Source organism: Protopterus annectens, chromosome 4.part1 (genome assembly GCF_019279795.1).
Source record: "Protopterus annectens isolate FY-2018-M chromosome 4.part1, PAN1.0, whole genome shotgun sequence".
NCBI classification, from domain to species: Eukaryota; Metazoa; Chordata; order Ceratodontiformes; family Protopteridae; genus Protopterus; species Protopterus annectens.
The window spans coordinates 421,642,896-421,660,680 of record NC_056734.1 but is presented as its reverse complement, the minus strand read 5'-3'; the positions used below and the strand labels follow the sequence as shown (position 1 = coordinate 421,660,680).

At 38.9% G+C, this 17,785-nt stretch overlaps 1 protein-coding gene across 1 annotated transcript in view; it reads left to right on the top strand.

The window, feature by feature from the left end:
* The window catches only part of FNDC3B (fibronectin type III domain containing 3B), a 2,611,550-nt gene that overhangs the window by 1,609,730 nt on the left and 984,035 nt on the right, over positions 1 to 17,785 (top strand). The window contains exon 9 of the mRNA XM_044070236.1: positions 3,448 to 3,506. Coding sequence (XP_043926171.1) covers positions 3,448 to 3,506 — 59 coding nt within the window. The remainder of the gene's footprint in view (positions 1 to 3,447; positions 3,507 to 17,785) is intronic.

The following is a 17,785-nucleotide window of genomic DNA, read 5'->3' as shown; positions in this document are numbered from 1 at the left end:
TTTCATTCCCTACATGGGGTCTGGGTAAAAAAAAAAAATGTTTCCGTGTCCTCCCTGTATTCACATGCATTTTCTCTACTACTCTGGTTTCCTCCCACATCTCAGTAGGTGGTTTGGTGATTCTAAACTGTCCACAGGTGTATTTATAATGTGGGGGAAAAGCCTGCTGTCAGTGTACTTGCCTAGTGAACTCTGTGGATGGTGGTTGCTTTTCATGGAGTGGCTAGGAGTCAGATATGACTTGACCTCAATCAATGGTCATGGTTATAGCAGGTTACCATTGCACCTTTTCTACCATGTCACACAAGGTGTCATTTGCACTTTGCTCCCTTAAGTGGTACCTAGCTTTTAAAATAGGTGCAAATTGTCCAGTTTTTGGCCACACTTCTTTTCTCAGTATATTCAGTAAATTTGTTGGGTAATCTCTCGCTTTGAACATGTACACTAAATTATTCATTTCACTAACCAGTGTAGACAGTTGAGCCATCTGCCCCTTTACTACACTCCTTTTCTGGTAAAAGGGGTGACAGCAATAAAATGTAAAAATGTATTTGAATATGTTCTCTTACAAAAATACTCAGTTCTAGGAAACCTAAATTCTTGTGTAAATGTCTATCTAAATAGTCACTATGGTGAACTTTCATCATAAAAGTAAATTTCAAACAGGAAGTGGTATTGTTTAAATAATCAGTAAACATTGGCACACCTTGTTGATATCCTTTCCACAAAAATCAGAGCATCGTCCAAAACTCTAAAATAGGAAATAACTTGTTCCATATATTGGGATGAAAATACATACGATATCTCACATTCAGCCAGGACCAAATTAGCATAAATGGCTACACATCTTGCACCCCTACCAACAACTGAAATTTGCCAAAACAATTCTCCAGCAAAGAATACAAAGTTGCTGTTCAACACCAAATCCATAATGTCCACTAAAAGTTTTACCTTACTGTTTGACAAGCACTGATTGTGACTGAGTTTCACAAAAATATTCCAAACCTATTGTATGGAATATTTTTGTGAAACTCTTGAGTCACAATCAGTGTTTGTCAAACAATAAGGTAAAACTTTTAGTTAGGTCCTGGCTGAATGTGAGAGATTGTATGTATTTTTATCCCAATATATGGACCCTATTGTATGGGGAATTATTGAAAATAAATGAATCACATAAGTAGTAACGAAAATGTAATCTCCCTCATAAATCGTAAGGTTATCTAACAGATGCCAAGAATTACACAAAATATTTGATTTGTTCTTGTGGTTAAAATCAATATATGTGACTAAAGGTTCATTTGTTGAACCCCTTACAGCCACAACTGACCTCAACAGAGGGTCATATTCATTCTTGAGAATTTTAAGGATGTCAGAAATTGCAGGAATAAGAGATTTTTTTCTGCTGTTAAATAATCAATTTCAGTTTGGCTTATCAGCTTTCATATCCACCCATCCATTCACAACCCCTTTTCCCATTTTTACACATGGGGTCGGGGAGTCACTTCAACAGTGACAATCATCTAGAGCTAAGGTTCACACTACTGGATGACTAACCCGGCTGTGATTGTTCTTTCTTGCCACTTGTTTGCACACAGACACTCACCTATGGCCAATTTAGGGTATCTATTCCACCAACTGCATGCCTTTGGAATATGGGTGGAAACATTTGCACCTAGAGAAAACTCATGCAAGCACAGAGAGGACATGTAGAATCCACACAGAAGGCACCTGAGCCAAGAAATGAAACTTGGAACCTCTTGTGAGTAAACAATGCTTACTACTTTGCCACTATTATGTTGCAATCAATGCACTGTTGCAGTGTTTACAGTTCTACAGCACTACATGCACTTCAAAAGTGCACAAGAATATTGTCAGAGGGAGGACACTTTAGCATTTCCTTAATGTGCATCTAATTGTACCTTACTTTATTTTATTTATTTATTTATTTTACATTTGTTGACCGGGCTAGGTTAGCTGGAGAAATTTCCATTTTCAGTAGCGGCCCGGGGAGAAAAGCTCCACAGAGTGAGATACATACAGAAAATCTATCAAACCAAAATAAAATAATGATAACAATAACAATCATAATATTGGAGTTAGTAATAGGGTTTGCAATAACAAAAAATAAAGACTAGTAAACCCTTCAATGTAAAGTACTACTACAGGGGTTAATTCCTATGACACACAATACTATCTACATGACATTATAGAAATTGAGAAAGAGAAGGAAGAAAAAAGAGAACTTAATAGATATAGTCAAAAAGGAAAGTATGTAAGGAAAGTAGAGTGAAAGAAAGTAACTTTAGGTTACGATTAAGCAATAAACTAGGTGAATAGTAATTGCCTGCAGGCAGAGAAATGTTATGTTAGTTGTTGGAAAATGCAGCATTACCATTGAACTAAAATGCTAATTTTTGTTTTACAGTTAGCTAATTAATATGTTCTACATTCCTGAAAAGTCAGTTGTTTCTAGGGACTGTAACTTTGATGATGGTTGTTGCTGCAGTTTCAGGAAGTTTGTTGTAATACTGCATATGTAAATAGCTATGCAGGTATTTTTGTAATCATCTCATCACTGAGGCACTGCTCAAAGGAGTACATAAAAAACAGCAATATTTTTTGACTCTATCCAAAAAGATCAATGAACTGAAAAAGCAAAAGAAGATATATAATTCTGATTACATTTTGTATGTCTGTGTACCATGTAATATCACCGTGCGAATAAAAGATCCGTGAGCCCTTATTAACATTCGGAAGCTTCCTAGCTCTTATTTGGCATGGTGTGTCAATTGTTATCTGTCCCCATACTGCCAAATGCTTTTCTGAGATTAAATACAAGGAGCTTGCATTATCAAATCATCCTTTGCAGCATCTTTAGGGACCAAAATGAAAGCTTCTGAGTGTACATGGAATACATTCACAATCACAATTTATTTTCCAGTTTTCTGTTTATCAACATTGGTCTGGCAGTTGGCTTACAGGAGCTTTTAACGAGTTTCCTGTGGTCCAGTGATGTCAGGCTTGATTCCCCTCAGCTTTCATTGCCTAACTATGTAACTCTCAGTAAGTCACTTAACCAGACATCAGTCCAAGCTGAGTCTGAAAAAGATCCATAGAAATCAGTGGTCTCCCCAAGCAAAAAAATACAATAAACAAATAATCCCACACAACCACAGACATGCATGCACACATCCACACATTCTATTTCTTTGTGTGTGCGTGTGTCTCATTCTTTCTATCACCCTTACTCAGTCTTCATTGTTAAGTATGAGAATGCCTTGTGTGAAAATAAATATGCACACAGATGTGAGGGCTGTAGGAGATGTATTGACAGTTTGTTTTCCAATACAGAACATATTTTATTTCTGTTGTAGTTTTTCTTTTGTGACAGTAGCACCACCTGGTGTACAGAATTTAAACTAATCCATATTGTATATTGTTTTACAGAGTTTGACTTAGAAACAAAAAGGGTCCAAGACACACTCTCAGGAATTGAAAAACCACAGGTATGTGTCACAGAAAATTTCGCATTTGCCAAATCAATGTATGCTGTATAAGGACACTATTCCCACAGAAGCTGGTGTTTAGTTAAGACTGTAGATAGCAGCTTTAAAATAAAGAGTTGTTGTGAAAATTAATAACAAAACTTATTGTAGTTAAAGTAACAATAAATGTTGGTATTTTACCTAAGTAGATGTTCCTTGCTTTTTCTTCCACTAGGCACAGTTTTCTAAGGAGGTTATTTATTTATTATTTATTATTTATTTATTTAAATTTGTTGACCGGGAGTGTCCGACTGGACGTGGGTCCATTTTCAGCGGAGGCCCGGGGAGAAAAGCTACACAGTTAAAATAAACAGACAGTAGTTACATTGGATTACATAGCGATTAACAATTTAACATAGAAATTACTTACAACATATTTACAGATGAAGAACTTAGTACATCACTAGACAACTAGAATCTTTATCTGTGAAGTACATAACAGGCATTAACAAATGTAATAATGAGAAGTTCCTGCTGTATAATAAGTACTAGGCTTATAAGCATCTGAGCTTGCTATCATCAAGGTAGTTAGTGGAGTGGAAAGAAAGGTAGTAGTTGGATGGGGTGGATGATATTAGAGTGGGAGTTGCAAGGGCATAGCCAGCATGTTTTTAGGTGCGCTTTTAATAAAGTTTTGAAGTTGGTGCATGATGGTACGGAGGTAATTGTGGGTAGGAGTGAGTTCCATAATTTGGCTATGGCGCAAGAGAATAGTGCTTCACCAGCAGAGTTAATCGCTTTAGTGATCTGCAAGTGATTTTTGTTGCTGGATCTTAGTGGCCTGGTGGTGCGATAGAGTTGGAGTAGATTCTGGATGGATGGGACATTTAGTGGATGGTTTACTAGTTTGTGGGCGAGTGAGAGTTGATATCACTGAAGGAGGTGAGGGAGTTCAAGCTAGCCCAGTTCAGCAAGTGAGAGACAGTGGTGACTACGGTAGGATGCCCCTGTGGCGAATTTGGCGATTTTGTTGTAGCAGGTCTCTAGCTTGTTTAGATCACATTGCCTTAGGTTGGTATATACTGGAGAGGCATAAAGTAGGGTGGAGATAAGGTGGGAATTTGCTATTGAAATCTTTGCTGCTTTGGTGAGAAATTGTTTATTTCTGTATGATGCTCCTAGTTTTTTGTGGACTTTTTTTATGGTCATGGATATGTGAATGTCAAATTTTAGTTTATTGTCTATTTCCACTCCTAGCAATTTGGTGTGTTCAGTTGGGTATATAGTGGTGTTGTCTTTTGCTGTGATGTTAAAGTGAGAGTTGTTTTGAGTATGTTTGGTGGGTTGGAAGATGAGTAGTTTAGTTTTGTTTGGGTTGAGTATTAATTGGGCATCGGATAACCATGTTTCAACAGAGGAAAAGGCTTCCTGTGTGACTTTTTGCAGTTTGGGTAGGGACTGGGCTGAGCAGATGATGGTCGAGTCATCTGCGTATTGGATGAGTGTGCCATGTTTGGTGGCAGAGGCTAGATTATTGGTGTAAACAGAGAAAAGTAGGGGTCCAAGGATGGATCCTTGGGGAACCCCTATGGAGACAGGTAGTTGGGGAGATATGTCATTCTGCCATACAACGGATTGTTGGTGGTCAGACAGGTAACTCTGAAACCAGTTGGTGACTGATTGTGAGAAGGATAGGTTATTGAGGACAGAGATAAGTTGTTTGTGTGGGACCATGTCAAATGCTTTAGATAGGTCTAGGAAGGTAGCAGAGGAGAGATAGCCATTGTTTTTATGCTGAAGGATAGTGTTAGTAAAGGAGAGTAAGGCAGTGGTGGTGCTATGGTTTGGTCGGAAACCATGCTGAGTACTGGAAAGGAGGTTGTTAGTAAGGAGGGAGTGTGAGACCTGAGAGTGTATGCATCTCTCTAGTATTTTGGAGAGTGGAGAGAGAATAGCTATGGGGCGGTAATTGGTTAGTTCTGCAGAGGGTCCGCCTTTGTGGAGGGGGATTATATGTGAGACTTTCCAAAATGTGGGAACGTAACTTTCTGACAGAGATCGGTTAATCAAGATGGATACTGGGTAGGCCAGAGCATCAGCTGCGATTTGTAGGTATTCACTTGGGAGGTTGTCTGCTGCTAATTTGGTGGGTTTAAGTTTAGTTAAGAGTTTTTTTATGTTGGAGGTAGGTACAGGAGAAAAAGAGAAGGTAGTGGGGAGATTACTAGTTGAAGGTGTGGGTTGGAGGGAGGGGGGTTGTGTTGTTTAGCTAGTGATAGTATGGTTTGGGTGAAGTGTGTGTTGAATGAGGTAGCAATATTTTCTGAGGAGTGAGGGATGTTAGGAGGAGGGGTACTGACTTTACCTGGGTGGAGGATGGAGTTTATGGAGAACCAGAATTGTTTGGGGATGTGTTGTGAGGAGTCTAGGGCAGACTGGTAGTATTGGAATTTGTCCCGTTTTATTAGCTTTTTGACTCTATTGCGTAGTTCTAGGAATTTTTGTCTAGCTGCGGGGGTTTTGGTTTTGCGCCAGTGCTCCCAGGCTTTATTCCTGTTTTTCATTTCTGACTTAGTGGTTTTCTGTAGCCATGGGGAGGGTTGTGCTTTGGTTCTGGAAAATCTTATGGGGGCATGGTAATTAAGGATGTTCAGGAAGGTAGTATTAAAAAATTCAACTGCGTCATCTAGACTGAGGTACTTTAGAGCCTGCCAGTTACATTCTTTGAGGGATGAGATGAATGTGAGTGGGTTAAAGTTTATTTTTTTACGTATTTGACGGTAGATGACAGGTTTAGCTTGGTACAGGTATTTTTTGAGTAGGAATGTTGGGGAGTGATCACTGAGGCTATCTGATAAGCAGCCTGTTATATATGACTGGGGGTTCTTACTGACTAGTATCCAGTCCAGGGTAGTGTGCTGGCTGGAGTTTTTATTATCCTTGTTGGTGACTGGACTAGTTGGGTGAAGCCATGAAGGTGTACATGATGGGTTGGATTGTTGCCAGAACAGGATTGCCAGTCAATATTGAAATCACCTAAAATGATAGTTTCTTGGGGGAGATGGTGGGTAGACCAGCTGAGGAGGTTTTCTAGTGGAGGGATGTTTTGACCAGGTGGGAAGTAGCATCCAATTATGTTGATGGTTTTGTTTTGGTTAATTTTGAGGTTGGTATATATTATTTCTTCATTGCCTATTTGTGGAGCTGATGATTTTAAGATCTGGATGTTTAGATGCTGTTTAAATATTATAGCTACACCACCTCCTTTTTTGTTTAGCCTGTCTACTCTTAGTATGCCGTAACCTGTAGGGAGTATTTGCTCACTGGTAATGTGAGGTTTTAGCCAGGTTTCTGTCAGGATGACTATATCTGGGGAGTATAAGTCTATGGTTGCATGGAGTTCATGGACTTTGTTGGATATACTTCTAATATTTAGGCTTAGTAGAAGGAAGTCACTTGGCTTTCTATTGGCTGTAATATGGGAGAAGTTGTGGTTTCTAGTCTGATTATGAGGATTGGGGTTGGAGGTGGTAGGGCCAGGGTTGGGGTGGATGTCTCCACTTAGGGCTAGTTTTGATATGCATGAGATTATTAGTTTTCTCAGTTTTTGAATGTGTTTGTTTATAAGGGAAACTTTATGATTGTGCTCTGTGGGTAATAGGTATGGTGGGAGGGTTACTATGTTAAGTTGTAGGGATGCTTTACGTTTGAGTAATATAGTTGGTAGAATATGTGGGGGGTGCATAGGGATGGTTCTTGAGCTGGTGGGAGGGGAGCTGAGTATGGGTGAGACATGAGTGGTGGTGTGAGTAGTAGTACAGTGGTAGTGGTTGAGTGGGGGAATGATGGAGCTTTGATAGGATGTAAGATATGCAAGTAGAGTGCATGCAGTGAGCAAAGGAAAGGTATGTTTGTACATGCTAGTTGAGGAGGTGTGATAGTAGAGGGAATATGGAGGAGGAAGTGTTGGGTTAGCGCTGTGGTTGGCTATTGGAAAGATGGGAGGGGTTTGAGTGCAATAAAGGTGGGACCACTGGGGGCGGGAGGGAATAGGGGGCAGGGTGGGGAGCGAAGCGGGTAGAGACCCTGTTAGGTTCTTGTATGAGGGGCTGGAAACAATCACAAAGCAAAGACAAGTATGTGTTAAGTAACAATCACAATTGACCAAGGACTGCTCTGAAACTGTAAGTCTTTTCTTAATTTCTCAGGTGGAAAAACAGGATAACCTTGTATCAGTAGGCTACTGTGGTCATAGTTTAAATTAATAAACACACAGTATTGATCAGTTATGGATACTATTTGCTAACAGAAGGGAATAAGAGAAAGTGGAAGATGTGTGTGGTGGTGGTGGTGGGGGGGGGCTGCTTACAGCCAAAGCAGAGTTATTGGTTTTGTCTGTACATGCACCATTCTTCTTTCGCTGTTTTCGTATTTCACTATATTAGTAAACTTTGTCTGGCCATTTAGCATCTTTCAGTGACAGGCCTGGGTATTCTCTGACATAGTGTGCCATCCTATAAATGACTTTTGTGTGCAGAGTGCCTCATCTGTGCTCTAGACATTAACATAGTTCATAACCTGGATCTTAATAATGATATTGTATGGACTGTATTCAACAGGGTCGCAAGAAAGGTGCATGTGTATGACTGCAAGTTTGACAGATTTACAAATGTTCATAAAAAACTACAGTTAATAAATGTGCTAAGTGTGACATGCTTTATTTAATCTGCCCTAAATATGCTGCTGTGCATTTCATACCATAGTTTCTTCAAAGTTCAAAGATAAGTATGATAAACTCTGATAAAACTGTTTGTGCCAAAAAAAACATGTACAACAGCACAGATACCTAATGTGTACCTAGTGCTGTCTGACAGTGGAACAGCAGTAGGGTGCACAGCAGAACATCAACAGAGTGCACTGTGGAACAGCAGCAGGGTGCACAGCAGAATATCAACAGAGTGCACTGTGGAACAGCAGCAGGGTGCACAGCAGAACATCAACAGAGTGCACTGTGGAACAGCAGCAGGTGCACAGCAGAACATCAACAGAGTGCACTGTGGAACAGCAGCAGGGTGCACAGCAGAACATCAACAGAGTGCACTGTGGAATAGCAGCAGGGTGCACAGCAGAACATCAACAGAGTGCACTGTGGAATAGCAGCAGGTGCACAGCAGAACATCAACAGAGTGCACTGTGGAACAGCAGCAGGTGCAGAGCAGAACATCAACAGAGTGCACTGTGGAACAGCAGCAGGTGCACAGCAGAACATCAACAGAGTGCACTGTGGAACAGCAGCAGGGTGCACAGCAGAACATCAACAGAGTGCACTGTGGAGTGCACTGTGGAATAGCAGCAGGTGCACAGCAGAACATCAACAGAGTGCACTGTGGAACAGCAGCAGGTGCAGAGCAGAACATCAACAGAGTGCACTGTGGAACAGCAGCAGGTGCAGAGCCAAGGCGCGCCGTGAGAGTAAGGGGCACTTGCACCCCCCTGGAATCGCCTGACTAGTAGATTAATCTTTTAATTTAAAAAAAAAATTTTTTTAGGGCATTCTTCTTTAAGAACGCCCTTCAAGTCCAGTAACAGACGCTTTTGCGTCTGTGCGACTGATGTTTTACGTCTTCATCTTCCGCGCCAACGTGAATTTTGAATAACATTAGAAGAAGTTTGGAAAGGAGTTCACGGACGAGACGAATGTAGAAATGACAGGTCAGGTTAGCTATTTGCTCTCAAAACTGTGCAGTGGCATCTTTAGATTAAAAGTTACTTTAGGTGTTCTGCTACTACTCGAACTTTCCTCAGTATAGCTGTGTTTTCCACTTCATTGTTACCATCAAGGTTTTTGTATCATGCCACATACAACTTTAAGCTTATTTCTGTTATTAATGTACATCCTTTTGTTTTACTACGTCTTGGAGCTTGATTGATGTTTCCTAAATTTACTGTGGATTTGTTTTTTTCCTCTTTTTCTGTTTGCATTGTTAATTTTATTGTTTTTTTTTGTATTTTATCTTTTGAAATTATGGTATTATTTTTGTATTGCTGTTTATTTTTTGTTATTTATTCAGAAATGTTAATATTCTGTTTACACACTACACATCAGTTTGCTGTTTTTATCCTTTTGCTGAGCCAAGGGTTTCTTAATTATAACTGGAACCGATTTCTTGTCCTGCCATGTTTAGTACTTCCTTGTCTTCCTGCGAGTATTGATTTTACCTGCAGGAGGCTGAGTGTTGGGAAGAGGTACACAGCTTGTATTCATCATGACTGGCGTTTGGGGAATTACTCCAAGCATGGGCCTATTTCAGTGTTATGCAGCTCTTCACATGGAGTGAAACATGGTCCATGACCTCATGATATGGTTATGCATCACATACAAGTGGATCTCTTATGAAGAAGCAGGACACCCTTCTACTGTAGTGCTGGACAGAATTCTGTATTATATCTTACTTTTTCTATGATACTGACCAGCTCATTACCATCTAAAGTTGGCTTGTTTCCCACTACGGACTTATTCATGTGATGAGGATCCCAGTTGTGTTGTTCCCTAGGAGGATCAGTGTAGCAGAAGAACTGACATTTCCATTGTTCAGTTGTTGGTCTGAAAAGGTTCTTGGCTGGAGCTGCCATTTCTTTTGAACATGTTATGGGTACAGGAGCAAACTGTTGGTAACTCCTTATCTAGCCTGCACTCAGTAGTGCAGGAATGTTCCTTTATGAATTCATGTACTTCCTTGTGCCCCTGGCCATGATGTCACACAAATGGCTAATTTTGGGTTAATTCAATATTAGGTTCAATAATACATCAGTGACTGTTGTTAAAAAAATTATTTTGTATTATGAATGATTTAGCTTTGTTCAAGTTGTTAATTCTGCTACCACATATATGGTCATATTTTGGTGTTCCATGTGGGTGTTAAGATCAGTAATCTGGTGAGGAAATGCATAAGGTCTGATCATAGCCTTCTTTCATTACAACTGAAGTACCTGAAACAGTATCCACTGTCCATTGCCTGGTGTTTTGAAGGAACCTGACATGGGTCTCTTGTTATATAGTGATTCTTGTCTGTCAACAGCATTTCAAAAGTTCAGTCCTGGAGATGCTGCTCAGGTGGCCAAAGTGTATAACAAGCCCTTGACTTCCTCTAGCAATTTTTAATCCTCATGTCTTGACCCTACCTATCTTGTGCTGGTTGAGAAATAGTCTGATTTTCAGGCAGGGTGAAGGCAATAGCGGAGATGGAGTAGCACAGTAAGCTCCAAGACAGGCTTTTGCTAGATGATCAATTTATCTGTTCATCAGACTAGGATCTACTGAAAGAAGTTAGTGTTTGTCCCAGGTGATATCTGTGCTGGCAAACTGGCCAGCAGCACTCTTTTAGTTGGTGCGTGGTCTTGGGTACTCAGTCTGTCTTGCTACCTAGAAGTTTTTTTCATCTGAACAGTGCAAGCTTGATTCTTAGCACCTTGCCTTGATTAGATGAAGAGTCATCCCTAGGATGCTCCCAGGGACTTCCTATGGTTCTGCAAAGGAATTACTGTCTTGGTCATATCTGATTGCAATGTGCATTATTCATAGTCCTGGTCTTAGTTGTGAGTAGTGGTAATCTGAGAAGAACAGCTCTACATTGGTATGCAAATGTAGTCAGTGGATGTCGTTGAAGCTGACAACATAATTGTGCAGGTGTGTTGAAAAAAATGTCTACTTAAAGCAAAAGTGTAGATTCCTGAAGATATGCTTTATGTGAATTAAAGCAGGAAGGAAGTTATACGCATAAGGAGCCATGCACATTTGCGTATCGTTACGATTCATAGAGATAGCTTAAAAGGGCCTCATCTGCATGCAAATTGTGTAAAGAACCCTGAACTTACATGAATAAGTTTAGCAACATCATATCAGCTTGGGATTATTTGAGTTAGCAGGCAAATTAATTAAGATACCACAGACATTTTAAAGTAAGAAAAGTATTAGAAATGCTGCAAATTATTAGGAATAGTTGAAAAAGAGGTAAGATTATTGAGTTCACTTCATAAAATGTTTGTTTTATTTATATGATGGCATATCGCAATAATGTAAACTGTTATTTGTAAATGGGAATGTACTACAGCAGCAGTGTGACTTATTAGTGATCACTGAGAACATCTTTTACTTTGGTGTCTTTTAGTGATTGCACATACATGGTAGAAATGAATGATTGAAGTACTGACGTGGCAAGGACGTTTTGCTCGTTGAACATGTGTCTCTGCTAGGAGATTCCTGAGAGTCTCTGACAGTATTTCTATTACAAAATGTGGTAGGGGCAAATGAAAAGTCAGATGTGTTAACAAAATACTTTCTGTTTTTAAATGCTTTCTTTAGTATTGTTAACGTGTTCATAATTGTGCAAATATTACTTCAGCACAACTTTATTTGGCTGGACTTTTCTTCTGGATAAAATTATGGGGGTTGTGTGGTAGCTTGCATATTCCAAGAAAATGATTCAACATTGTAGACAATAGAGTTATCTTGAATACTTGTTGAAAATGCATTAGAAGAGCTTGAAAAAGATGTAGTGTTTGTAATCCCTATGATAAAAGGTCTAATAAGTGTAGTAAGCTTGACCAAATATTTAAAACAGATTTGCTTTATGAGGAAATTTTCAACAAATACTGGCACATATTTAATGAGAAAATGTAATATCAAGAAGGTAGTGGGAGAGGACTTTGCATCACCAATAGGAAATCATAGAAATCAAGGAAACTATTATTATTAATAATAATAATAATAATAATAATAATAATATAGTACATTCAGCACAAAGGCTGATTGATACATTTAAACATGGTTTGTATATCAGTTGCCATTCTGTACCTAAGAAAAATAAGTGTCCCCCAGCCAAAAACAGCCCATAAATTTTATAATTAATTGTTTTTGTACTTGTGGTAGGTGTGTGGCCATGGCTTTCTGTGTCATTGTGGTTAGTTTGTGACTGATGGCGGTAAACAGCAGAAAATAAGTGTCCCAGATGTGCCAAGAAATGTGCAACTGATGCTTGCAGAGCAATAATTTGCTATAATATTGACTTCCCTATCTGCAGGTTAGTACCTGTCTACCTACTGCAAAGATAGTTACTTGATAAAGCACTATGAGTTTATTGACACCATTTCTGCACCAATGCTCAGAATGACAGGAGTCATTATCACTAGTATATATTTTTAAGCCTGTGCAGTGTGCATATGCAGTTTACCCTAAGGTCTTTGGAGGAAGTTATAAGTTATAAAAGTGGAGAAAGTTCACTGGACTCAACAAGCAGCAGCCTAGGGAAGAGGAGTAAGTTAGATTTCTCTTGCAGCATGTCAAAATTGACATCAGAAGGTTAAGGATAAATTAAAAATATGGGCTGAAGGCATTGTCATAAAAGGTGTTGCTATCTTGAAGTCAGAAAGAAGCTGTCTTTGAACTTAAGGTCTTTCAGTTAGCAATTTGGCAGGGGGGGGTCTTTAAAGGCTTAGTAGTAACAGTTGTAAGTTACTCCAATTAGATGATTTGGCAAGATGGAAATTGGTTGAAAACATCTTGGTTAGTGCATTCCTCTCTACAAAGGACCTCAAATGTTAACAAGCCCATCAGTCACAGATGCCAACACCTGCAGTCAGCGTGTGAGTATGTAAGATTAATAATTAGCTGCTATGCTATATCAGCAAAGAATTTAGAAACCAGGAAGCAGTAACTAATACCCAGAAGGAAGGAGGCTTATTGGAAAAGGTTGTGTAACATGCTGCTAGTGAAGCTATTGTTTTGGGAGTCATTTAGATAGTGCAACTACAGAGAGGAGCATAAGTGGGAAGACAGTGTTAGTTCCTGCTAGCATTCACTAGCATCTGGAGTGATGTTAGGTGGTAGTAATTCTGTGCTCCCATGCACACCAAAAGATACAAAGGAAAGTCTGTTACTTTAACAGTGGCAAAGAGGGAAGAGCTCCTCATCATATAGCCACCACAACTCTCCAGATGTGTATTAGGTGATGGAAATGATGGAAGAAGCCAACACCAGCCAAGGGGGACCAGCAGCCATAATAAATGAGGTAGCCAACCTTGTCGATCCAGATGTGGTCTCGTACTCTTCTGCCTATAAAATCTGTCAAATAGATTATTCATATAAAAGGAGTGGGCATTGAAGATGAGAAAAACACTTATCAAAAGGACTTATAAATGTGCAGAGGACAACCTCTAAAGAGAGGAAATTGTTGTCATATATTAAGTATCTGGGATAAGGGACTGATCCCAATGTTGGTGATTGCCACTAAGCAAAATTTTAATTTTTTTCTGATTGTCTCAGAAACTTTATAGTTCTAAGGTTTAGAATGTTTAGACCTGACTAAACTGTGTAAAGTGCAAAATATACCTACCTGATAGAAATGCACTACTAAAAATAACATTTCATAGTTTATAAGTGGCACTAGTTAAACATGTATCCCTTTTTGAAGTTTTAAGAGCAGATTTTTGAGTATATTTTTAAGTGGTAGCTAGCTGGGTGGAGTATGGGCAAATTTATGACATCTGAGCACAAAATATTGAATTCTGGCCACTCTGCTATATATACACATGTACATGTTTGAAGTCTGAACTAAATTTGCAAGTAGTAAATTGCCTATGTCCAGAAATTTAAAATCATTTACTGTTATTTCTGTGCAGTGCTGCAAATTGTTTCTGAGGTTTCTAACATAGTTAAAGAAGGCTTTCTGGTTGCCCATCACCTAGTTGATTATTTTTTACCTCATATCTGGCTTTCTTTGATTTGATCAGGGTAACAAGCTCCCTATTAAGTTTTGCAAGAGTGTCTTTAGCATCTTGAGAGTTAAATTTATTTTTGCAAACAATATGTTTTCTTTTATTACAGAGCCTGTTTATATTTGGGTTCAGCTAAATGGAATTATTCTTAAATGTGGCTTTCTATTTACTTCAGAGGGGGATAGATGTGTTTATGCAGCTATTTACATGTGCATAGAATTTGACAGTAAAGAATTCCACATAATTCAGGCCACCGCTTAGTTTTAGTAGATTAACCTTAGCATAATATCTGAAAACAGAGGTATTGGAAGATGCTTTTGGCTTCAGTCTTTCAATGAATGTGACTGATTTGTGGTCCAGTTTAAGCAGGGAAGAAGTGGCAGTTGGTGGACACCAAAGTTGTCCCATATTATTAAGGACCAAGTCCAGGATTTTATCACCCTTGTTTGGGTACAGACTAACTGATCCAGATATCCTGTATTGATGAAATCCAGAACTGTCTGGAATACATACTCAAGGATATAAAAGTTTCCCAGTTAATGGAGGAGTAGTTGATTGAAGTCTCCTAGAATAATGGTGTTAGCTTAATGCATAGTGACACCATATTAGTTAAGTAGGAGATATGGACTGATGGGGTACATAGAGGGGACCTATAGTTAGGTATGACACAGTAAGGAATTTTGTTAAGGCTAAGTTGGATGTAGAGGAATTCCACATCATTATCCCACCTAGTAAGTCTGGAGATGAATTGTGCTTTAAGAATATATAGACACCATCACCTTTTCATCTCAGGTGGTAGGCCTGAACTTGTGGCAGGTATTGAAATTCTGCATTAAAGGAGTGCTGTCATCAGTCTTGAATTAGGTCTCTGTGATGATGCATATATAGATATTTTCCAGGGGAAGGCGTGCTTGTAAGGAGCGGACTTTTTAGCTTAGGCTCTGAAAAGGAAATTGGTTATTTTCTAATCCATGTAGCTATAAAATTCAGTATAGAAACTGTAAAAGTTTCTGAATACAAACACACTATTAAAGCAGCATCATGGTAGGGAGTACTTCAGTACAGAGAGATTCATCTATATACAGAGCCATGAGTTCCTTTATACCTATCTGTCAAAAAAAAACAAACACCATGGTCACACAGAGTTTAAACTTGTTATAACTTTGACAAAATCTATTTATGCGCATTGTCAAGGCTGGAATGAGTAAACATTGTAAAAATATTTGGAAAGGACAGTTTGACAAAATCTCTAAGGGAGTTAGCATACCCCTCAGCTGTCCATGTTTTTGCAGACTGTCCAAATGTTTGCCCCATATTCCTCCTAAAAAGGCTTGAAGTTGCTAAATAGTTTTAGACATCATATCCTTTAAAAATACATACCAACACAAATCCTGTTATTCTAGCAATACCAACATAAATCCTGTTACTCATGAAAGCAATATTTATAATCTGTCCCTGTTTATTTTAGGCTTTGTCCAGATTTCTTGCACTAAGAAGTTGAGGTGTGTGTGTGTGCGTGTGTGTGTGTGTGCGTGCGTGTGTGTGTGTGTGTGTGTGTGTGTGTGTGTGTGTGTGTGTGTGTGTGTGTGTGTGTGTGATAGAGAGACACAGACAGACAGAGAGAAATGTCCTAGTTAGATCTAATGCATTTTCAAGGAATTGTGAGCTTCAAGGGAAGCAAAGGTTACTGCTGCTCATGCTAAGTCTGCTTAAAATGTGCAGCTGTTTTGTTTAGCAATTGGTATCATTGTTGTGGTATAGAATTTTAAATTGTTTAATGCCTCCGTGCTGCCCTTCCGCAGCTGTCTGGTGTTCTGCGGCAGTTCTGATGTACTGCGCATGTGCACGCTTATGCAGTACATCACAGCTGTGGGCTGAAGCAAAGGAGAAAGCAATATTTCCGTTGCTTTTTACAAAGTGTCTCTCTATGGTAAAGGAGTTTAACATAGCAAGACAGCTTTAAAAAAGCAACGGAGAATATCCGCTGCTTTTTTTAAAGCTGTCTCGCTATGTTAAACTCATTTAACATAGCAAGACAGCTTTAAAAAAAGTAACGGAGAAAGGAAGATTCAATGTTTTTAACAGCTGAGGAAGGTGACAGTTGCTTCATTTTGTGTTGTTGTGCATCAAAGAAATATACTCCCATGTTAAGATGCTCTGGATCCAAGGCTGGGGATCTGTCTGTATTAACAAAAACCTGCCTATAGAAGAATAAAATAAGATAGAGCTGAAGTGATGTTTTACCCTGGTGACCCCAAGCCATTCTCTTGTGTACTAGTCTTGTAGTTTGCCATAGACATTAGTACTCAAGTGGTCGGCTTCATCATCTTTTTAAGTGTCCTAGCAGAACGTTTGGAAGCAGTGAGTCCAGTTTTGTCGGTGTTGCATGGTTATGTACCAAGACTCAACACCAGATTCCAAAACACTTGGTCTCAGTGTAAGTGTCTTACTCTGGTTTAAGCCCTGTCTGTAAAGCAGGCATATGCTTGGATCAGATTCCAAAATGTTTGGTCTCAGTGTAAGTGACTTACACTTAGTGTTTATTCAGGAGTAAGTTCCTTATACTGAGAACAAGTCATTTTGGAATCGGGGCAGGTTTATACCAGAGTAAATCACTTACACCGAGAACAAGTCTTATGGAATTGATCCCTAATGCACATGCCAGTACAGAAAAGTGCAAAGATACTTGGTATGACTAGAGGAATAGTGTTAAACATGATAACTTAATATCTGATGAAAAATATGCAATGTAATGCAACTCAGAAGCAAAATCTAAGGAAAGCTAATTGGGAGCACTAATGCCAGAACAGTGAGTTTAAACTAAAAAATAACTTCTAAAAATCGACAAAGTGTGACAGATGCATTGAACACTAGCTTCCTCTTACAGTTAGAAGAAGCCAGTCACTAACTTCTTTCAAAGTCTGTCTACCTCTTTATCGATACCTATACGTATACAACTCACTTCCTGGCTTTCTCCCTCCCACTCTCTCTCTCTCTCCATATATGTATATATATATATATATGTATATATATATATATACACACACACACACACACACACACACACACACGTGTGCATGTGTGTGTGTGTGTGTGTCTGTTACTTTTTATATAATAACTAAAACATGCAAAACACATTTATTTGAATTTCATTGCATCCAAAACTTCATGTATAGTAAACACTTCTCCAAAACTTTACCCTTCCCCTCATTTAAGTGTACTAACTCCAGAGTCACACAGTTGCAGCAAAAAGAGAAAACTCCTTATGCTGGTACACAAACACAAACTTCGAGAGATAAAGATACAACATAAAAGTAGTCGTTAGCTTGGTACAAATACTGATCAGCATTAATATGCATTGTAATTCCTATGATCCAAAACCGCATTAGCAGTCATTTTCAAAAACCTTATGCATTTCTCTGTCAAATGTGATTCAGTCATATTAAGACAAAATGTGTTTTACATCAATTGAAATACTTTTTTTGAGTGTGTCATAGATCAAATGTCACTTACCCATACGTGTATGT